This window comes from Phyllostomus discolor, chromosome 12 (genome assembly GCF_004126475.2).
Source record: "Phyllostomus discolor isolate MPI-MPIP mPhyDis1 chromosome 12, mPhyDis1.pri.v3, whole genome shotgun sequence".
Classification (NCBI taxonomy): domain Eukaryota; kingdom Metazoa; phylum Chordata; class Mammalia; order Chiroptera; family Phyllostomidae; genus Phyllostomus; species Phyllostomus discolor.
Genome location: NC_040914.2, coordinates 64040429 through 64064727, shown reverse-complemented (window position 1 = coordinate 64064727; position 24299 = coordinate 64040429). Strand labels below are relative to the sequence as shown.

At 38.1% G+C, this 24299-nt stretch overlaps 1 protein-coding gene across 1 annotated transcript in view; it reads right to left on the bottom strand.

Moving 5' to 3' along the window:
* The window catches only part of PKD1L3 (polycystin 1 like 3, transient receptor potential channel interacting), a 57609-nt gene extending 33467 nt beyond the window's left edge, over positions 1–24142 (bottom strand). Inside the window, exons 1-11 of the mRNA XM_028502096.2 lie at positions 22219–24142; positions 21417–21536; positions 15858–15956; positions 12103–12152; positions 10209–10463; positions 8154–8285; positions 5704–5880; positions 4287–4414; positions 4058–4184; positions 3052–3180; positions 1885–2116 (exon numbers count right to left, since the gene is read on the bottom strand). Coding sequence (XP_028357897.1) covers positions 1885–2116; positions 3052–3180; positions 4058–4184; positions 4287–4414; positions 5704–5880; positions 8154–8285; positions 10209–10463; positions 12103–12152; positions 15858–15956; positions 21417–21536; positions 22219–22513 — 1744 coding nt within the window. The 5' untranslated portion in view covers positions 22514–24142. The remainder of the gene's footprint in view (positions 1–1884; positions 2117–3051; positions 3181–4057; positions 4185–4286; positions 4415–5703; positions 5881–8153; positions 8286–10208; positions 10464–12102; positions 12153–15857; positions 15957–21416; positions 21537–22218) is intronic.
* Between the last annotated feature and the right edge of the window lie 157 nt (positions 24143–24299).

The following is a 24299-nucleotide window of genomic DNA, read 5'->3' as shown; positions in this document are numbered from 1 at the left end:
TCTGGATTATTCCCGTTGCAGTAAAAAGTAATATTCTGATAAATGAAAATTTAGGTCTAATGAATTAGAATGTATTACGAGTTTTAGAAAAAGGAAATCATCACACACCAAGATTAGTAGATAGAAGACCTGGGTGACAAAAGAAACCCCAGGACAAAGCAAGGGTAGGAACAGAGGTTCCAGGAAGAAGCCCTGGACTGCACGCAGAGGCCTGATTTCAGGCCCAGCTCTGTCACTAGGTGGCTGTTAAGGGCAGGTCACCCAGTCTCTCTAGTTTTCTTATCTTTCAAACAAGGAATTTGTAAGGATCTCAAAGATTTCTTTCAGCCCCAAATGATGTGATGTTATTGCCAAAATCAGCAAGAAGAACAGAGTGCATGTTCTGACTTGGTAAAGAGCCTGTTGGTAATGTCGACAGAACTTTGTAACTTGCAACCCAGTAGTGACAGTTGCTGCCTCAGGTGCCCCGTCTAAAGGGAGAGTCACTTGTAAAGTGATTGTTCCTGTGTTAGCGAGGCCTATGTGAGGGCCATAAAAAGTTTGGCCAGCCCTGGCTGGTGTGGCTCAGTGCATTGAATGCCAGCCTGTGAACCAAAGGGTCCCTGGTTCAATTCCCTGTTAGGGTACATGCCTGGGTTGCAGGCCAGGTTGCCAGTAAGGAGCACATGAGAGGCAGCCACACATTGATGTTTCTCTCCCTCCTTTTCTCCCTCCCTTCCCCTCTCTAAAAATATAAAAAAAAATTACTAAAAAAAAAAAGTTTGGCCAATGTGGGAAGAATGTCAGGAAGGGGAATATAACATACTTTATCCATTCTGATTATTTTTCCCAATAAAGGTAAAAGGTAGCTCTTAAGACTTTTCAGTACTACATTTAAAATTTTTTGATCAAGTATATTCCAGGCACTATTTATATATCTCAGAAATTTTTGACTATTAATATATGTCTCAGAAATTCTTAACTTTTCTAAACTATGATGTAGTCATTCTGATCTTATATCAAACTTACTGAGATATCTCCAGGCATTATTATTAGAAATAAAGTTGAAATATAAATGATATATTACATATATATATTCATCTATAATATATAAAGTTTGAAATATTTATGACCCATAATGCTGGAACTTTACTTCTGCAGGAGTCTCAACATTTTATTATGAAAATTTTTAACCACATAGAAAAGTTGAGAGAATTTTATAGTGAACACCCATATAATCACTAACCAGATTCAACATCTTAATAAATTTGCTTTATAACATATATACCCTTCTATTCATCCCACAATCCATCTTTTTAAAAATGCATTTCATGCTCACATATATCCACATGTGTGATAAAATTACATAGGACTAAATGCACACACACAGGAGTACTTGGAAAGTAGTGGAATCTGAGTAAGATTAATGCATTGTATCAATGCTATTTTCTGGTTGTGATATTGCTCTACGGTTAGGCAAGATGTCATCATTAGGAGAAACTGGGTGGAAAGAACATGAGCCCTGGCTGGTGTGGCTCATTTGGTTGGAGCATCGTCCTGTACACTAAAAGGTTGTGGGTTCGATTCCTGATCAGGGCACATGGCTGGGTGGCGGGTATGATTCTCAGCCTGGGTGTGTACGAGAGGCAACCAATCAACGTTTTTGTCTTCCATCAGTATTTTTCCCTCTCTTTTCCTCTCTCTCTAAAAGCAATGAAAAAGTATCCTTGGCCAAGACCTAAAAAATAATTAAATTAAATCTAAAAAAGAGTAGATGAGATCTGTTTTATTTCTTATACTTGCATGTGAATGTACAATTATCTCAAAATAAAAATCTAAGTTAAAAAGAAAAAGGAAAAATGCATTGCAAAGTAGTAAACTGCTGACATCTGAGAGGGGTTTTACCTTTTTGCTGTACACGAGCCTTTGGAAGGGTGATGTTCAGGTGGAAGGAAGTGTGGTTGGGCTGATACTGGAACCCCAGGTACAGTGTCATTGAAACGGGACTTTCAGGCTCTATGCACAGGATCAGGGATTTCTCCAGGGAAGTGATGTTCACCGTGATAGTAAAGTGGTCTGTGCTCAGGTTGACGCTGGTGGCATGGGTTTCCATGCTTGCATTTCTCCAGAGAACGATCTGGAGTAAGAAGCAGTGAATCAGTCTTGACATTTAGGATGGCCCATCCACTGGCCATTCAGCCTCCTTTATAATGAAAATAGGATGAAATGTCCTATGTCTTCCTCTTTGAATTTTAGTGGGTAACACAGTGTCGGGGGTTAAGGAAGAGTAAATGAGGTGGGGTCCCTCAAAAGCCAGAGTTATCTTCTGGAGGGAGGACCCCTTGTAGTCAGGCTTCCCCCACTAGGTGAGTGTTCTAGGAACCCATCTGTATCAGCGTACTAGCTGGTATTGTTGTGAGAGGCTGTGTTCGGCTTTGATGAATCTTTCTTTTTTTTTGAGGACTCAACGCGTTTGCCCATTTCATGATGGGTGATGTATGAATGCACCAGCCCACACTGCATGAGTGGTCAGTAGTTTTTGACCCAAAATAGCATGATCCCCATGCTCCAACCTCCCTATTCGCCTGATCAACATTTCTGATCTTACCCTGAACAACATTTTTTTTTGTTTCCCCGGATTCAAAAAGTCCTCAAAGGGAAATGTTTTGCTGATGTGGAAGAGGTGAAATAAAAAATGGCAGAAGCAATATAGGGCATCAAAATCAACAAGTCTAAAAACTGTTTAGAGCAGTGGAAAAAGCATCTTGATAGGTGTATTGCATCAAATGGAGAGTACTTTGAAGGTGACCAAAGTTTAAACGTGTAAGAATAAATACACAAATTTTTATAAGTAAATTCAGGGTTTTGGGGGGTCCCCCATCATATAGTCTAAGACTTAAAACAACTTCTTAGAAGTTTATAAACGTTCCTAAGTAAAGATGTTAATAACAAAACGATGACACTGCCATAAATCTCAAACGACTTCCTTCAAGGTGCTGCATCCTTCTACGCTATTCCCAGGAATTCCTGTTCCCTTCTATAATATTTTATTCTCTAATAATGAAGTCATACCTCAATATCTTCCATTAAGTCATGGACTTTGAGCAAATTATGATTAGAGCTTAGTAACACACTTCCGATGCTTCCAACAATGTTCTTGTCATCAAAATCCTTGAAGGGATTGAAAGCCAGTCCTGTTACCTAGAAACAAGAAAACTCCAGTTTCATCAATTCCTGAAATATTTATAAATAATGCCCCAATAAGTAATAATAAGGTAATCTGATACCATAAAGTACTGTATTTTTCAGACTATAAGATGCACTCCCCCCTCCAATTTGGGAGGAAAGGGGGTGAGTCTTATAGTCTGAATGTAGCCTACCTGGCTTGCTGTTGGGGGCAGGGCGGGGGTGGTGGTGGAGCGGGGTCACATGTTATTAAATATTTTTCCACATTTTTTGCTTCAAAAATTTTTTTCCTATTTTCCTCCTCTAAAACCTAGGTGTGTCTTATGGTCTGGTGCATTTTATAGTCCTAAAAATATGGTAAATGTTGGGATTTTCCCCTTGCTAGTATCTCAAATGAGATATTTCTCATTATAAGAGCATATGAGAAAGAATTAATTGAAGTCATTTACTTGTGACCCTCAGAATTATTATTTTTTTATATCTTTATACCTAGAGGACTCATTTTACTAGGAAGTATGTATTCTGTCCTCCAGGATAAGGCAACTATCCTACTTCTGTTAGGTAATTATTGAAAAAGATACAATATATTGATATAACCAGGTTGGTATATCGAGTCAATAATTATTCAAATAGTCCTAGCTTTGTAGAGATCAGTTCACATCATAACACAGAAACTTAGTTCAATCCAGAAGTCTGTTTAATACTCCCAACCTTTATACTGGATCATTTTTAAGAGGCCTTCAACACTGCCAGTGTGAAATAGAAATTATGGCACATAACCTTCTCTAGTTTGGTCTGATTAGCTTGCATTTCACAGTGCATTCTTGTCACCCAAATGCCTACAGCCATCAGATCCCATTTTCATTCTGATCAGAATCAATTTCACACTCACTTGAACATTAACTCCTGGGTGTTTATTCAAGAGTTCCTTCAAAGCCAAAGCCGATGGGAAGCCTAACCTCACAGGTGCTGGGTATCCGAGAGTGTAAGAGCTCAGAGGCAAAGTTGATATGTTTTGCCTAATGAAAAAGAAATTAAATGGAAATCAATTTATGTATGTATGTTTTCTAAAGATCAAAAACCTAAACCAAATCTCTCCCTCTTCCTTCCTCTTATGTTACCTGCTCAAAATCAGGGAAGCAACAGGAGAGGTCAAAGTCACCGAGGACTCAGAATGCTGATTCTGCTGTAGAAATGTTTCCTGGATCTCTCCAAGGGCCAGCAAGGACATTTTCAGAATATTTTCTACCTGCATTTAGAGGGAAATATCATGTGACTTGTGTGATCTCAGTGTACTGCGCTAGTGAAATAATGATTTTGAGGGGGTTGGCAGGTGAACCGGGATCTTGACAATGATGTAATGAAAGGTGACATTCATTGAAGAGAATCCATTAGAAAATACTAGTAGTTTGGCTAACGACTCATCATCCTTTATATCACTAAGAGGGCCACCCAAGGAAATATGTATTTCTTTGACCCATGATATAAGCTGCCCTAGATCTACTTTAATGGGTTTTTATATTTTATTTTATAAAAGCTTTATTGCAATGAAATTCACACCTACAATTCACCCATTTAGAGTATATAATTCAATATTTTTTGCTATATTCCTGGGCCTGTGCAACTAGCACCATGATCTAATTTTACTGTATTTTTCTCCCTTCTATAATAAACCCAGGACTCAGTAGCAGCCGCTGCCCCATGCTCCTGTCCTCATTGCCTCTAACCCTAAGTGGCCACTCTATATTCTATGTCTGCAGATTTGCCTCTCTGGGACATTTCATGGAAAGGGAATCAGAATATATGGTCTTCTGTGATTGGTTTCTTTCACTTAGCATAATATTTTCAAGGTTCATCGTGTTGCAGCATGTATCAGTACTTCATTCTTTTTTGTTGCTAAACAATATTCCATCCTAGGACATACCGCATTTTATTTATCCATTTGTGAAATCATAGACATCTAGGTTGTTTCCACTTTTTGGCTATTTGAATAATACTGCTATGGACATGATTGTACAAATTTCAGTGTGGACACATGTGGGTATATTCCAAGGAGTGGAATTGGTAGGTCACATGGTAATTCTATTTTTAACATTTTGAGGAACTGTCACAATGCTTTGCAAAGTAGCTATATCATCTTATAATCTAACAATATGTGAGAGTTCCAATTTCCCTGCCTCTTTGCCAATACTTGTTATTAGATGTGAAGTAGAATCTCATTGTGGTTTGATCTGCATTTTCCTAAAGATTAATAATGCTGGACATCTCATGTGCATGACGAATATGATTTACTGAGTGTCCACTGTGTGCCAGGCATTTACTAAGTTCTTTTCACCAGATTGACAGCATTAGGCAGTCTTGGCTCACTGGTCAGGTAGACAGGAGGACCCAGAGCAGGCTCAACAGAGCAGTCTCTTCAGTGGTGCTGACTTAGCTGGGTTCTACTTTAGAGTCCAGGGAGAGGCTGTGTGATACCTGGACCCGTCAAGATTAAAACGTTTCCAAGGAGAGCTGGCCACCGGCATATAGCGCACCTACCTGCGCAATGTCATGCTTGGAGCTTGACCCGCTTGCTTTATCAGCTTTCGCTACATTGCTGAGGGAGTGAAAGAGGCAGACAGTCACAGGAATTCTGAATCCCAGAGTGCTGTTATTCTCAAAAGGGTTTTTCATTAATTGCTCACTCAGGTAAATAAGGGAGTCCACAACATCAACCTGCGAATTTTAAAAAGCAAATATAGATTCCTGAATGTTTTAAATGTATGTGTTCTTCTGATAAGGAGTTCAAGGTCCTTTACACATTGCAAATATTTTTTATAAGAAGCAATATTACAACATGTCAGGGAAGGAAAACACATGATTACATATCACCTAGGGGGAGGATCTGTATTTCAGGTTACTCTAAGCAACTGACATAACCCTTTTTGAGTGGTAAGTGGATCCAACACCCAATTTAAAAAACTAAGCCTAAAAAAGAAACGCTGAAGAAAAGAACAGTACTGACTGAAGTACTGAGTAGACTATCCCTTTGTATCGAGGACCTCAAAAGCATTCAAAAGCACAGACAAAATAGAGATCAAGAAGTTCTATATGAGACAAAAAATACCAGTTCTCCTTTCTGTAGGCTGTTCTCATGTAAAACAAATCAAATAAACCAACTGACAGATATTTACTGAATATTCACTTTAAGTACTACTATTTGTGTTTTAAAATGTTGTTTATTTTTGAAGTTACATTTATTAAAAACTACAAAGTAAAAGATATAAAAAATTAAATATAAAATAACAGCCCTGGCTGGGTAGCTCAGTGGGTTAGAGCATCATCCTGGTACTCCATGGTCAGGGCACATATAAGAATCAACCAATGAGTGCATCAATAAGTAGGACAACAAATTGATGTTTCTGTCTCTCTTTCTCTCTTCCCCTCTCTAAATCAATAAATAAAAATAAGCTTTGGCTAGTGTGGCTCAGTGGATTGAGTGCTGGATAGTGAAGCAAAGAATCACTGGTTCGATTCTCAGTCAGGGCACATCCCTGGGTTTCGGGCCAGGGCCCCAGTAAGGGGTGTGAGAAAGGCAATCCCAGATTGATGATTCTCTCTCTCTCTTTCTCCTTCCCTTCCCCTGTCTCTAAAAATAAATAAATAAAATCTTAAAAATAAATTAAAAAATAAAATAAAATATAAAATAACAAAATAAGACATGGGCACAAAATATTTGCAATTCATCTAACAGAAGGTTAATATCAACAATAAACAAAGCTCTCTGACAAACAACTAGAGAGTCAAGCCACCCAGAGGGGGAAATGGATGAAGGATATGAAGAAGGAATTCAGAGGAGAAATAAAAATGGCCAATAAATATAAAAAAATGATGTTCGACCTCCTTAGTAATCAATAAAATGCTTTTCCTTTTTTTCTTTCCTTGCCTTTAAAATTGGAAAAAATGAAAGTGTGGGGAAAAGGTAGGTCAGATTGTAAAATAGTTCCCTGTAGGAGGGAAGGGCCATTTAGTCATCTATTGAAAATTTAGAAGTCCATCAATTCTATGTCTAGTGTCTATCCCACAGAAATGTCGCAGAAGTACTCAAAGGTGGTAGGTACAGGGATGTCCATGGATATACTATTTGCAAGGGTAAACAAATGGAAACTATCCAAGCAAACATTAAGAATAAGGAGTTCATTTTATGTGTATTGACATGAAAAGACATCCATGACACAGTATTAAGTAAAAACATCAAGGGGCAGAAATACTTGTAAACTTTAATCCCATTTTTATTAAAATAAAAATAAACCAACAAACTTGTGTATGCATCAAAATGTTTGGAAGGTTATGCACAGCAAATCAAGACTAAACTAGCAACAGTGATTACATCTAGAAAATACCTTTATGTGCTTCTGTTCTAGTTTTTTAAATAACAGGCACATATTATTTCTGTAATTAAAAAGTCCAAATAAACCAATACAGATTGCATTTATATACTTATTGCAGAATATTTAAAAATACAGGAAATGGAAAGCAGAAAATTAAAGTGCTCACTAATCCTACCACCTTAGTTTTACTATGTGTAGGGAGTAGAAGGAGGCATGAATAATTATGAGGAAGTAACACTGGCAAACATGGTCACCACAAATGCAAACATCACGGGGTACTGATTCCGGATGCCTGTTTCCAGGCTGCACTATTCTATGGCAAGGCGTGGACCTGTTTTTGTCTCCCATGATTTCTCCTAACACATGTTTCAGAAAGGCAGTAAGGTGATAAATGAGAAGGTCATTACTGATCACATTTTTTCACGCTCTTCAGATTCAAAGGTACAAATATACTTGCTACTATTTCAATTGAGTCTCCGCAAAAGTTTTATAATGTTGAATTCTGTACAGAGCACAATATCCAGATTCTGTGTTTCCTATTTTATTGCACTTTTTTCTTTCTGTTTTTCACTTTCCCCTTTCTCACATCCTGTTCCTTCCAAATCAGCCTTTGCTTACCTGAACTGGCTGAGAAAATCCCGGGATAAAGGCTGTCAGTTTCTGCAGCACCTCACAAGCTTTCTGTAGTTTGTTGTGAGCTTGTAAACCATGAATTGCTGTGCTGAAGTTCCATGCTATCTCATTTATGACCTATTGGGAACAAAGGATTTTGTCAAAATTATTTATATATAATTATTGTACTTTAGTGGTTTGGGATGTTTTGATGAAAGTTGACCTTTGATGACATTATAAGTTCAATGAATCACAGGCTGTCTGTAACATTTATTACTTTCAGAAGCTTTTCTGCAAATAGATAGAATTTAACTTTCACTTCTCCCACACAGTAGAGAAAATGGATAATAAGGTTATACAAGGATTGATCCAAGGACAAATGAGTCTGGAAATAAGATTTATAGGAGTAAGTTTAAGTCTATGGCCATGATCAAAAGTGTGGGAAACCTAGAATTTAAAACAACAAAAACTGTTCTATTCAGAAGTATGTCTATCCCCTCAGGTTTCCCACTGTATTTCTCTCAATTCATGAGTTCATGTTCAAGAAGGAAGTCCTTGAAATACCACGTAGCAGGAGATAGGAGACAGAGCACCTCCCTGAGAAAACAAACCAACTCAGAACACTGGACACACTCCCAAAGCTTAATAGGCTACTTCTTTTGAACTGGAAATCCAAGACAATCCTGAGACAATCTGTTATACCAACTACTTGGTCTGATTTCTAGAGAACAATCCACTTATAGCTTAATTCAATTGTGTATTTAGTAAGTCCTTATTAAATGCCTACTGCCTACTGCCAGGCTCAGGAGTTACAGCAGCGAAGGTCAGTTAGGATCCTGCCCTTCTGGACCATGCAATTGAATAGGGTCATGCCTGGTGCATAGGGTGCGTAGGAGGTTGGATCAGTTAGAGAGAGATCTCAGAGCTGAGGACCACCCAATTTTGGTTTTAAACTTTGGGACCCAGATGTAAACAAGAAGGAATGATGATGTAAGTGAGACACAGTTACTCCCTGACTGCCCGTTTGCCAGTGCAGGTCAGACCTTATTTAATGCCATTCTAGCTCTAGCCAGGCAGGTCGCTGAGGATGCTGCATTTGGTGTTTCAGAGCAGAACGTACAGCATGGGCTGAGTCACTGTAGATCTCACCATTTACTTAGCGTTTCTTGAATATCTTCTAATCAAGCCTTTTGGTTGTTTCCATAGAAGTTTTGTGCATCTTTAGTTAGATTTATTCCTAAGTGCTTGCTATTATACCTTTTTAAAAAGAAACCTGATTTTTCTCACCAGTTGTTACTGATATGTAATGACACAATTAACTTAAGTATACTGATCTGGCATTCAGTAGCATCTCTAAATTCTCTTAATATTTCTAATAGTTTATCTGTAGACTTTCTAGGTATTCTATACTTCAGGTTTCTATTTAAGGCAAACCAACACTCTTGTTTAGGCTACTGTAGATCAGTTTTTTTCCCAGTAGAACACAATGCTCACCAGGACAGTAACAGTGAACATCTAGCTCCCATTAACACTGAAAGCAGATCCAGAGTAAACATGATTCTTTTCTAACAGGGAAATGTTACGGTGCATATAAGTAGGGCTTGTGTAAAAAAAAAAAAACAGAGAGAGAAGCAGGATGATTTTCTTAATCAACACTGTTAAAGTAGCTTTCCCCTTTTTTCCCAGTTTGTGTGAAAAGGGGAACTGAAGTGAAAGCAGATTTGGGATAGTGAGTGGGGAGGGGGTGTTTAAGGGGGTTGCAGCTGCTAAAAACGTGGGGCGGGTGAACGAAGGTCCCTCCCCACCTGAAGCACTACATGTAATAGCATTAACTACTAAGGAGACACTAAATACCTAAATGGGTATAAAACCCACTGTGGAATATTTTCATGGCCTTGTCTGGGTTTGGCTTTTCAGAGGGATACACGTGTCTGTCAGGCACTCTCAGGTTCAGTGCTGCTCCTGAAACATCAGCACAACAGAAGGAGAGGATAGAAGTGCCTTTTCAGTGTACCTTTTCAGATGCACCCAGTCTTGTGGGCTGCCAGGCTCCACATTTACCTGATCAGATGCACTCTGACTTGAGGCCTGTAGATGAGTGGTGGAGACATCTGCACGCGAGTCCTCGTTGGGGCCTGAAGTGATTTCTACCCGAGCTTTTGCCGCGTGAGCTGCAGGTGCAGGCCTGGTGTGCTCTGCCACCGCAGGGAGAGGCTGGCTGGCGGGCACAGACGTGACCGTGACCGGCATTCCCTGCTGTGTGACTCTGGGTACAACTGAAGGAAATGGGCTGATAGAATGGCACAGGGTCTTGGACTAAAAGACAAAAATATGTAAAGGAAAAGGCTAAATCGGATTTTAGCCAAATAATGAAAAGTAGGCAGTGTTTCCAAAACTGCTCTGGAACTCCCAGGCCCTGTGAGAGATTAATAAGCATTTTTCTCAAAAAGACCTTGTGTTCAAACAGTTTGAAGAATGTCCAAACAGTTTGAAGAAAGTGGCATATAATATTACCCTCTTTAAGATTCACAATGTCCCTTAGTTTACTTATTGTCAACCATTCAGCAACTATATTTAAACATCTACCATGAGCTAAGCAGTGATCTGGGGAAGTGAACACATAGCAAAGAGCCAAGTTCTTGCCCTCACTGAGCATCCAGCTTAGGGGTGGAGACAGAGAGACAAATTACATCACGTACTCCATTAGTGCCATGAAGAAAAAAAATAAGAGTAAGCAGATGAAGATGAAGAGAAAGGGTACATTTCAGAGAGGGTACTTGGATGTCAGGGAAGGGCATTTTTGCTGAGCACTAAATTAAGCAAAAAGGAAAGCTCCGTCATATACTGGAGAAGGGTAGTGGAGAACGGCAAAAGCCCTGAGTCTACAGACTGCTGGTTTTGTTTGAGGAAGAACAAAAAAGCTAGATGAGCGAAAGTGAGAGGATGAGAGATAAAAAAGATCCGGGGGTGGGGGTGGGGGGTGAGGGAAGGGTGTTGGAGAGCAAGCTCCAACTTGGGAAGAGTGCGGTTTTACTTTGAATGAGATGGGAAGATGTGGGGGCGGGGGGGGGGGGGGGTGCGGGGCGGGGGGTGGGAGGGTGGGGGTGGCGGGGGAGGGCTTGGGGCAGCAGCAGCCTGATCTGACTTGGGTTGTGAAGGCTCCCCTGACTGCCCTGCTGGGAGCTGGCAGAAAGCGGCCAAGGGCAGAAGCAGGGAGTTCAGGTGGAAAAAGATGCAAAGTTCAGAGGGAAGTGAAGGTGCTTGGATTGGGGTGACTGGGGTGAGATGGTGGGCAGTGGTTAGGTTTGGGGATATAAAAGGCTCCGAGAAGTCCCACAGTCAAAAACCTTTGTTTTCTTTCCTTCTGGCAATGCTTTAAGCAATGTTGGTTGTTATTCTGCAGAACACTGCTTGAGAAATACTGATTTAAGGGATTTTAATTTTATCCTCCTTTTATGCTGCTAAAAACACTTTTTTTTTTTGCAGGGGACCAAATAAATGCAAATCTATATGCAGACACCTACTAAAAGGTTTCTATGGAGGTCTCAAGGCATGAAAGCTAAGAAATTTCTTAAAGGTGAAATTTTATGGATTATGCAGGTTTTCCATGTTTATTTTCCTCTCACAGTTTTCTTTTTTAAAAAATTTAATAATTTTATTGAATTGTATATTTGTGTAAAATGCCATAATCCTTTTTGGAATGAAGCAGGGAATTAAACAAACAACCAAGAAAAGATAAAAATACCAACACGAAAGCCAAAGATAGGCTTTAAAATCTTCTTTAATAAATAATCCATTAAACATGATTCTTTCCTGCACTTAAGTACTTCCTTTCCTTATTAGAAAATTATTTCAGAGCAGCTTATGACACAGAGTACAGAGTTCTAGCAGGACCCACCAGGAAAGGAAAAGATAATAATATTCCCGGATATGCACTGTGAAGGCAAGTACTTACAGGGTTAGCATGAGCAGGTTGGTGACATGTGGCTGAAAGACGAGTGGCTTCTGTAGAAAAAAGAAAGTAGATTAAGTTCAAGTAAAAGCCTAGGATAGAGACAGTTCTTCCTATTTCATTTGTTATTCTTGGCTACAAATACAAACCATATAGAAAACCAGAGTGATTGTTTCCCACTGTTGATAATCCGTAGGACAAGATAGAATTCTGAATTCAGATTTCCATTATTGCTTTGATTCTCTTTCCACATTTTCCAGTAGAAAACTGTGCTCTGAAGGTAATATCAGGGTGTTCATATGCCCATTTGCTATTAACTTAGGGTGATAGCTTCCAAAGCAGGAGTGTCTAGAAAGACCATTTAATATATCTGGCTGTCGCAAGTCTACTGTGCCCTCTATCTTTTCTTGTAACATTCCTTCAGTTGTTCACAGGACTGACATGTATATTCAGTAGCAGAATCATTGCAGCTACTCCTGCTAGGCAAGGACAGTTCTGAGATGTTCTTCTGATCAGATGCCATGTCTCTCTATCAAGGCAAACAGATGGAGGACAGAACAAAGAAACTGGATTCAAACGACATGGGGTCCAGACCTGATTTGCCTTTTACTGTAACTATAAAGCCTTGAGCAAATGATTTAACCTCTTCATTTTTTCATCAGGAGAAAGGGTGTAAAGTAATACTTTCTAACAGTGTGAAAATTAAAGCAATGGAGGTAAAGTTGAGTGAAATGTCCCCTCAGATCAGGGTTATCAGCTTGCTGGGATAACCCTGGGAACAGGGAGCTGACCTTGCACTTCAGCTGCAGATCTGAAAGGGGGTCATGGTCACTAGATAAGCCAACAGGTTGCTGAACTAAGGGTGACCCGATTTCTTGGTCTCCTGACAACAATGGAATTTGAACAGAGCTTGCCCTCAAAGATAAGGAAAAATATCAAAACCAAAAGAGAGCCAGTGAATATCATAGAATCTGGAAATTGAATCCAGAGGGCTCAAAGGAAAGTATACCTATGAAAATTATCAACAGCAAAATAAAAAAAAAATTTCAGAAAGCTAATTAATATCCTTAATAGAAACAGAAAGTCTTAAAGGCAAATCAACTAAAGTTAAAATACACGAGAATGAAATATATTAAGAGTGAAATAAATGATATTAGAGGATTTCAAGAAAACTACAATTGCTGTAGAAATTCAAAATCTACATTGAAGGTCCACAGAACCTATGTGGAAAAATCAAATCAATCATCTGGAGGATAAATGCAAGGCATTTCTCCAGAATGCAACAGAAAAGGTGACAAGTAGGAAATGAATATTTTCATTTGAAAGAATAGCAGGAAAGATATGGAGAATATTCAGCCATTGACCCTATGTTTTAACTTGTACATCTGTTAACCTATGGCTCATTGGTGTTAAAGTAACCAGGTTAGGCCCAAGATGGAGTTACTCATGCTAAGCCTCTTGTCAGCAAACCAAAACTTAGCGAAGTGTCCATGCTTGGCTCTCCCAGAAAAGGCAGGCGTAGGTCAACCAGTCAGTACCTGCCTGCTTAGCACCTATTATGTAACCTGGCCCCAAGACTTCCCTTTGTTCCAAATAAGGAAAGTAACCCTGCTCACTTAGGCCTATAAAAATCTCTCCCCTTGCCCAGCTCTTCATAGCTCCTTTCTATTTGCTAGATTGAATGATGCCCAATTCATAAACCACTGAATATAAAAGCCTACTAAATCGGTAACCTGAGGAGAGTTTTCTTTTAACATTGGGATGGGACAAGAAAGACCCCTTTTGACTATTCACAAGTTCTGAAAATATTTCCACCAGTCAATCTTTCTTGGAAAAACAATTGTAGAAATGAGGCAAAATTAAGAACTCAAGAGAAAAGTAAAGTTATGATATAAGATGATTGATGATAAATATAAAAACAGTTACATAGAAATAAGTTCTAAATTATTGTTGGAAATCTGTCTTTGACAAAAGTCTGAAAAATATATTCTTAAGAAAAGTTGTATAATATAAAAATAGTAATTTGATGTAACAATAACCTGAATAAAACCCACAGAATATACTAACAAGATCTAGAAAGTGAGGGTACAGAGGACAAAAACTAGTATAAACTATATTCCTTTAACAAGATGATGTGGTTTCAAAAGAGACTTTCATTCCTGAGCTTGACAATTAGAAAAACATAGGTATGAGAATGTGTTTTTAAAAAGAACAACTTTTTAAAGATAAACAATTAAAACAAAAATACTGAAGAGCAAAATTTCAACAAAAGACAAAAGAAAGTAGCAAGGAAGTACTAGAACAAGAAGGCATAGAACATGGCAAGAAAGGATATCTGTTAAGACAAATTTAAATGTGATAACTACTATAAAAATATTCTCAGGATGAGTAAAATAATTAGGTGCATTTGTGTAAAATTTAATAGGGACACACTTAAAGCAAAGAGACACAAAAATTGTTAAAGGACCGTACATGTATTTGAATAAATGTAAGGCAACCCCCCAAATAGGGCAATCTCCTCTTTTCTCAATGAGAAGGCTTTTTAAGTTATTTTTGGGCAAACTTGACTACATAAACTTAAAGGATGTAAGTGGAACATCATATGTCTACTTATTTTGTTTTATAAAGGCATATTTAAAATCACATGTTATATAGATGTATGTATAGTAATTTACAAAAATTGCTCTCATGAAACTCACATTTCATGACATAAGATGTATTCAGACTTTTCAAATGCATCTTCATCATCATTGCTTTAATTATAATCGGAAGAACTTTTGGAGTTATTTAACAATTTTCCAAAAATATCATCTTCAATTCCATCTAAGGCTGTATGACTAAACACTTACCCTAACTCACAAATACCTGTTTCCAAAGAATTCAGAAAAGTTGACCTTTACACCTGTTCTTTTTTAAAAAAATCATGTTGTATTTTCAAGTACAGTTGACATACATTATTCTATTAGTTTCAGGTGCACACCCCGTAATCAGACATTACCTAACTTCCCAAGTGGTTGTCCTGATGAAGCTCACACCCATCTGACACCACACAGTTACCAGGCTACTGCTGACTATATTTCCATGCTGTGCATGCCCATGACTATTCTGTAGCAACCAATTTGTACTTCTTAATTTGTTCCTTAGACTTATATACAAATGGCACTTTCTAAATTGCTCTCTTAAGGGATACTTAAAGGGCTTGTTGACAAGGACATCTAACACTGATGTTATGAGGTCATAAGAATAATCACTAGATCCACTTTAAATTTGTCTTTTTTTACCCATTCTGTCAGGTGATTTCTATAACCATCCAACACTGATATTGATTGAGGTCATTTCAGGCTAATGCATCTTCCCCAAATAGATTTTGTTTTTCAAATTAAAAAAAAGTTGAGAGAGAACACCACAACTTGACAGACATTTCAAGGACTTCAAGAAGCCTCTATTTTTTTTAAAAGACAGATAACTATACTTGAACAACAATAAAATAAAAAAAATGGAAAAAAAGAAGCCTCTATTTTTTGATAGAATATTTTGTGGGGAATCCTTTGTCTTTTATTTAGGCATGTGTGAAAAGAGGATGGCCAAAGGAATATCATGAGAATAAGAATTTATAAAATGAAAGCAAAGACTGTAATATTAAGATCAGACAAAATAGAACACAATAAATATTTATTTGGTACCTGTTATGATGATACATTTCAGCATTAACTGTCTGTGCACCCTTTAAGACAGGAATTGATTTCCCTACACATTACCTGAGGTTGTTTTGTTTCTTGATGTTGTGACTTCTCTTTCTGTCTTCATGGGATGCCAATGAGAATTATTTCCATTTCTTTCATAACTTGCATCTTGATCTAAAAAGGCATCTACTTGGAGTTAATTTATAGGATACAGTTAAGTGTAAGTCTATAAAATAAGGATTTCAAGCACATATGTGATAATCGAGAAAACACAGATTAAAGATTAACATCTGTTTTTTAAAAACAACAATAATGTGCCCTGGCTGGCGTAGCTCAGTGGATTGAGCACGGGCTGCGAACCAAAGTGTCGCAGGTTCAATTCCCAGCCAGGGTACATGCCTGGGTTGCAGGAAATAACCCCCAGCAACCACACATTGATGTTTCTCTCTCTCTCTATCTCCCTCCCTTCCCTCTCTAAAAATAAATAAATAAAATCTTTAAAAAATAAAAATAAAATAAAAAGAACAATAATGTAAGAATTCTGAAGTAGCTCTTTTGCTCTGGAGCACCGTCACCACCTTATATGACCCAGCATCTCAAAATTAGGTCCACTGATTGGGTCAACAGTGATAAGACAGAATTAAGGCCACTTAAAGAAGTTACATTCTAAGCATAATATTCTCCTTTGTAGTCTATACTTCATATTGGTAGAGATGAAAGAGTCCAGAAGCTCGGTGATGACATTCTTGAATGTGCCTTGTGTGCATCTGCTGCTTCTCCTCATGCTCCTGAAAGTGGCCAGAGAAAACCATACAACCCCATTGACTCTGTCTCTGCTTAAACTCCGATCAGGAACCCCAGGGGCCTGCCTCTGCACTGCCTGGCAACCATACTACATTCCCCTAGTCTATTCCTGCTTCCACTCTCCTGGATAACCCTCTCCCACTTCATCTTCTACTTGAATCTCCAACATCTAGGCATTTCCCTGATTCTCATTCTCAGGTCAAGTGATAACTTTACTTTCTGTCTCAAGGAGAAAATGGAAGCAATTAAGAGTCCCTTTCACAGACCCCTACCACCCAATTATCCACCTACCAGCATCTGGACCCACAGACACTGTCCTCTCTCCCATTACGACACACTGTCGGGGTCCTACACAAAGTGCACCCCTGTGGTTACACACTAGTTTGGATCAGGGACACTGTCCTAGTACACTATTTTTCTTGTCTTAAAAACCCCACCAATTTACACTGCCTCAGGAATTATGTACATACAGCTTCATTCCTGCTCTTGAGCAAAATTCCCTTAAAAGTATCTAAACTGTACACCTAATTCCTCTCCTGCTCTCTTTTTATTTTTAGGGATTGCTTTTATTCCTTTTAAATTTGTTTTCTAATTACATAAAACATGTATAGAGTTCCAATGGCAAAATTATGAAATGTACATTCAGAAAGGTCTGACTTCCATTTTTGTCTTTGCTGCCCTACTCCCTCCCTCCTCCGTAGGTGATCACGCCCACTAGCTTGTGTTTTCTTCTGTTATGTTTACATATGTGGGTGTATGTATATTCATATCTAGTCCTATTACCCCTTTTCTTTTTTTTTAAAGATTTTATTTATTATTTTTAGAGAGGGAAGGGAGGGAGAAAGAGAGAGAGAGAGAGACATCAATGTGCGGTTGCTGAGGGCTGTGGCCTGCAACCTAGGCATGTGCCCTGACTGGGAATTGAACCTGTGATGCTTTGGTTCGCAGCCCGCGCTCAATCCACTGAGCTACGCCAGCTAGGCCCCTTTTCTTAAAGTAGCACACTGTATATGACTGTTCTGCAGTCTGCTTTTCTCCACTAAAAAGAAAAAACCCCATTGCAGTACACAGAGATCTTTCTTATTTCTTTTTACAACCATTCCCCTCTTGAAGGGTAGGTGGATTGTTCTTCTCTTTGCTATTACAAACAGAGCTACAGTAAATAGCCTACACCTGTGTCTTTTTGTATTTTTGCCCATGTAATTTTGGGGTAGATTTCTAGCAGCAGGATTGCTGGGTCAAAGACTAAATATGTACGTAATTTTGCTAGAAATTGCCAAATTCTCCTCCATATAGGTTGCATCTTATTATACTCCCACTAACAATTTATGAGCGTGCCTACTTCCCTATAATCTTACCAACAGAATATGTTAAGTTTGTAAATGTATGCCAGTCTCATAAGTGGGAAGTGGTCTTTAGTTTATATTTAATTTGCATTTCTCTATTTTTTGGCAAGAATATTTTTTGGTACTTCATAAGTGATGTGCATACTTACATTGGTACATTTTTTTCTTTCTTTTTTAAAAATTAAACTTATTATTTTGAGATAATTGTAGATAATTGTAAAAAATAATGGAGAGATGCTATTTTCCCTTTATTCCACTCCCCTCAAGGGTAACATCTTGCAAAACTACAGCATCACCAGGAAATTGACACTGATACTGTCAAGATAAAAATTTTCCATCATCATAAGAATCCCTCATGTGGCCCTTCAGTAGCCACACCTACTTCCCTCTTGCCCTGCCTCCCATCTTAGCCCCTGATGACCACTAATTTGTTCTCTGTTCCTATAATTGGTCATTTCATTTCAAGAATATTAAATAAATGGAATCACACAGTGTGTAACTTTGGGACTGGCTTTTTTCAGCATAATTCTCTGGTGATTCATTCAAGTTGTTGTATGTATCAACAGTTTGTTTCTCTTTATTGCTGACTCGTATTTCATAACATGGACATACCTGTTTATGGTACCACAGCTGTTCACCCATGCACCTGTTGAAGGACATGTGGGCTGTTTCCAGTTTGGGGCTATTACGCGTAAACCTGTCATTAGTATTCATGTACATGGTTGGCTAGAGGCTTGCTCAGATTCAAGTTCTACTTTTTTGGAAAAATACTTAGTAGGTGGTGTCAAATATTCCATCAGGAGTCACATATATCTGTCCCTTTATGATGTTAACAGTCATTCGTTATTATTTCCTAGATCCATTTTTTTTCACTAGTGGTGTGGAAACTTGTATTTAATGTAAATTTTATTACCAACTACTGAATTTATAAATATCAAAACATCACACATTTACTACTTACACAAGAACAAAGCTAAATTATTTAGGAAGTAGCCACAAATATACATGTATAACTGGAGGATAATGATAAACGATGACTCTCCTAAAGCACAGAGTGTTTCAAAGGATGTGCAACAATGTGGCTTTATCCAAAATGGCAGACAGTGCTACAAACATTTTTCAGATGTTGACAGGACAGAACTACATTTATTAACGGCTGTCAGGTCACCCTGTGATAATTAGTTTGAAGTAGCTTGTACTATTATTTTACCTTACCAATGCATGGAAGTATTTTACAGTTTTCACAACCAGTACAACTGCCTTGATACATACAGCTGAATACCAACTTTATTATAACACCACTTTAAAAAAAACAAAACAAAAATAAACTTCACCTGAGGATACATTAATTGATTAGAGAGAGAGGGAGAGAGAGAGAGAGAGAGAGAGATGTGAAAGAGAAACATCAATTAGTTGCTTTCCATAAGCACCCTAACTGGGGATTGAACCCACAACCTATGTATGTGCCCTGACGGGGAATCAAACCAACAACCTTTTGGTGTATGGGATGATGCTCCACCCAACTGAGCCACTTGGCCAGGGCTATGATACCACCTTTAACAGAAACTATTACTTCTTATTCTGACACTCTGAAAATAAAAATCTCTTAGGAAGGAACAATTTTATATGTGAGCTTAATCTTTAAGTGCCTTTTTTAAATAAAGAAAAATCCTGAGTTCAATGATTAGAGTGTGCAAAAGTCAATCTGTAACCTCAGGTAATACTGTATGATAATACAAAGCATTAGTCTTCTTTTTTGAGTTTTAAGGAACAAGTTTAAAATACTTCTCTCACCAACATGTTATCTTGGAAGAGGCATTTCTTAAGTTCAAAAATGTATAAACACTGTGACAACAACAGTTATTTGAAAATACTTCTAAGCAATTACATTGTGCTGATACTTTAGTTTTAAAGGTAACTAGCAATGTTGGCTCTCCAAAAGCGTTTTCACCTTTGACATGAATGTGAAGCTCTCTAGAAGCAGAAAATAAACTGAATAAAAAATAGAAACTGCACAATAATATAATATTAACAGCAGTAATTACAAAATTGTGCCAGGCATTGTTCTAATATTTCACTGTATTATCTTAATTCTGGTAACAAACCTTTGAAGAAAACTGGGTTGCATAGAGTATCCCAGTTAAGCTGCTCACCCAGGGTGTCACAACTGGAAAGTCATAGAAACCAGACATGAGCTCAGGACTCTGACTCATGAACTTGTGAGACTGAGTTCTTAGCTGCAGTAACATACTTCCTCTCATGATGGGAATGCAGGTTCAGAATTTGCAGAATTGGCTTAGATTAATTAAATTGAGCTATTTTATTGTCCGAGATTATCTTCTGCACAAACACTCTATATTCCATAGCAGTAATCTCTTGCAAGTACAAGAATGATGATATCAGAAAATACATTTCACTCCAAAATCAAGAGTTGCTGAGAATGTCTGAAAACCCAACTCTTGGAGAGTGAAATATGGGTACAATAGTCATCATCATTTAGGCTATTGAGGAGTTGCTTTTCCAGTCCTGGAGATGATGAAAAATAGTTCACAACTGTAAGATGGCCAATACGAGGGATGCAATTTGTGAGAATGAAACACAGGACCACTAGACTCATGCAGAGATTAGGCTCACAACCTTGGCCTCAATATCAGTAGCATGCTATAATGGCAAAATAGGACAAAAATATCACAAAGAGCTTAAAAGGGTAAGAATGAGAAATTGGAAACTAGAAGTTAATTATACTGAAATATCAGGTCCTCTCAACCAATTCCCAGTATTTGAAGAATACTGTAATTGAGAAATATTTCTTGTGATAACTATCACCATGTATTCTGTTTCAGAAGCACTCACACATGCTTTCTATTTCCATAAGAATGTATTTGTGACTTTAAAAGTGAAACAAAATTTTTACCTAGAAAATCCGAGACATCACAAAGTCTCCGAGAATTCACTGAGCAAGGGGGTAAAGGCTTTATATAACCACCATGAAAAACACTGCTTAATTACAAAAACAAAAACCATCCAACCCCTCCCACACACCTTGACTCTGATCTACTTCTGAACACGTAAACCTCTGATGAAAATCTCCTCACCCTTCATATTCTTGTTTTTCTTCACCATATTCTCTTTTCCTCCTTTACTTCCTAGTCATGTCTCTAAAGCCCACACGCTGAATGGATTAGGGGTTTGCACGTGGAAAACTGGGCTTACCAATAATACACTTTCTCCCACGCTCCACCCACGTCAAGCAATGAAGGGAACATCAAGGCACAGCTCTTCCCAACTACCAGAGTGGGATGCACAAGGAAGTCACCCCAAATGAAGTTTCTGACACTAATCAGCATCATGAAAATCAAGATCCTTGTATCCCTCCTATGGTCTCTCACTCATGGACTTGCTACCTAATGCTCTCACAAACTCTCCTTATTGAGAATCAGTTCCTAAAGTTAGGTCTTTGGTAGCATGTGGCTTAATCACTTACCAGCCTGGCAAATGAAATAATGTCTTAGTGAGCACAGGTCTACTTTTGATAAGACCCCATTGGACTTTCTGGATATGTAAGTGCATCTGGCGTGCTTTGTGGTCCTGTGAGCCGTGACATCTGCAGAAGAAAGACCAAATCCAGATAAGCTTCATAATCAAAAGTTGAACATCTAAAAAAATTTTTATTGACTTTATTGGGGTGATATTGGTTAATAAAAAATCAAACATTAAAAAAATATGAAAACCAAATCTGCTAGCTTTCAATAGATGAAAATTTAGGGCCCCCCATATTATAGATTTTTTTTATATTATGTGTTTTTTTTATCACAAGTCTTAGCATTAATTCACTTAGACTTCAGTGAAGGTAATTATAACATAAATGCCTTGGAGGTTTCTCTAAGATCACAAGGTTATGGTGCATAATCTTCAAAATATCTAAGAAAGACAAGAGGCAAACAATTTCTCTTCTAGTTTCTGCATTAGAAAACTCAGACCCAAGAATAAGGAAGAGATATTTACAAGGAAAGAAGTGAGCATAAAATGTTTCCCATTTCAGAATCCTGCACAATACTTTCAGTGACATATTAGTTAACTTCTGATAGGCTCTGAGAAAACCACACCATTTCTGCTACACAGACAAATCAAAGGCTGCCGCACAAAAGTGGAAATATCTAAGAGGAATAATAGTAATGAAGTAAAGTGACTGGTTTTTCTGTATAGGAAGATAGAAAGATTTAAATTTCTGCTGTTCCAGAATATAAGTAAGTTTCCTTCATAAACACCAAATCTCACAGCCTTACTTGGGTGATTTTTTCCTTGATATTTTCCCAGCAGCATTAAATTTTGCCCAATCCACCACTTCTTCCCTTCTTCCAGAAAGTCCCAGATGAGATTTTGAATCTCCTGGTTCCAAGTGTAAGCAAGGTGTCCTCCCTGAGCATGACAGTAATTTTCTGCTTCCTCAAAGCTGCAGTGAAAACTATTAAGCTGATAACAGTTATTTTTACCATGATGCTCTGGACTATTTAACTCACTCCCTAGGATGATACTTGTTTTGATGTATAACCAAAGCCAGGTTCTTCTTTTGAAGAACATTTTCTCTGTGAACTACGAGCACAAAGAAGTGTGGAGGCTCAGAAGCTGCCTGACCCTTTAAATATATTCTCTGTGGGTCTGTCTTATTTATTATTATTATTGTTCTTTTAGGAATTGGCAATAAGCGGTCAAAGAGACAAAAGGTTTTATTTTAAGGACCCAGGTGGAGTTCCCATAAGCAGAAAACAAACAAAGATCAATAAAGCCTTTACAGCTGGGGCACCATCTGTGTCTACACAACCGGATATGCCTTCAGCTGTATAATACATCTTTATTTGCTAAGTCTAAGCTGTAAGGGAACAGAGGATGATGAATATCTAAGTCAGTGTTACTAAAAATGGAGTAATATAATGTGTTTTTTTAAAAAGAAAACCATGAGTTCAAATCATTGTATTGCTTCTCAAATACATGCACTCTATCCTAAATCTTATATAACCATACAAGCCAAAGAATAAATATTTAATGAAAGAATGAATACAAATTACATACAAACAAAACTAAAAAACGTGAAATTCAAATTTGCTGAACTGAATAGTCATTTGTCAGATACACATGGTTCTGGCTTACAACCATGTAGGTTCTTTTGAATATGTCACGCAGTAAAAAGAATCAATTCTCTCATCACTTTAATTTGCTGAGAAACCTCTGTTCATACATGTCATTTGATCTCCACCTGTGGCTCATCTATCATTTATGTTTTTAGCCAGTTTTCTATCTTGGGGCCAAAATGGACCATAAATACAAATAAAGGTGGGCACTGAAATCACTTGGCAGGTTCCAGGGTTCAGTTGGTTATTCTAACAATGCTTGCACGCTTTAAAATCATTCATTATGAACGTGGGCACCAAAATTAAAAATTCTCTGAAATGTAGATCCCAGTACATCCCTGTTTTAAAAATAATGCAGTAATTAAATGAAAGATTAACATGGATAACCCATAAATTCAAAAATTTATGGTCTAATCAGAGAAATAAAGACACAGTTGTATTTTATAGACATGTATAGTTAACAAAGTGCTGCTAGAGAGGTACAGTTTAAATCTATGAAGGCTCAACTGAGGAAATTATTTCCAGCACTTGAACATGTAAGGATGGCCGTATTTAGATGAAATGGGCATGCTGGCAGAGGCGTCGAAGTGAGTAAACACGCAGAAGTAAGAAAGTGGAAGATATTTATAAAGAGAAGTAATTCTCTGTGTGTTGGGGGGAACGAAGCATACTTGGGAGGCAGTGAGAACGGAAACTACAAAGCTGTAATGTTTCAAATTCTAGGAAAAAGACCTTGCCATTTACTTAGGTTTCTGAGCAGAGAAGTCCATCAAGTCGGTGCTGCAAACGAAATAGTTGGGTTGCAGGATACTTTCAACTACAAAGTCTTACTTTTCATACGTACATACATACATTTCACGCATTTTTAAGTGAAACCTGAAGTTGATAGAATCTTCTTTTAAGTCTACAGTGCTTCATTTCAACCCTTTTTCTAGTGCCTGATATATACTTCCTCAATACACGCTTCATCTAGGGCACATCAATAAAATGACCAGAAAATTGCTGACTGTGTTGCTTAGAACTGAAAAACCAACAGGTCAGTAGTCTTTTGCCCAGGTTGCAGCACCACGGACGAGAAACGCACGCTTCTCCACTAGAGTACAGCCGCACCCCAGCGACGCTCACAACAGGCGCCGGAAACGGTGCGTGCGTACGGAAGAGGCGTGGCCGTCACCGCTGCGCGCCCGCGCGCCAACTGCCAACTAGACCCTCCCGGCGGAGAGCGGCCTTCCCTGCTT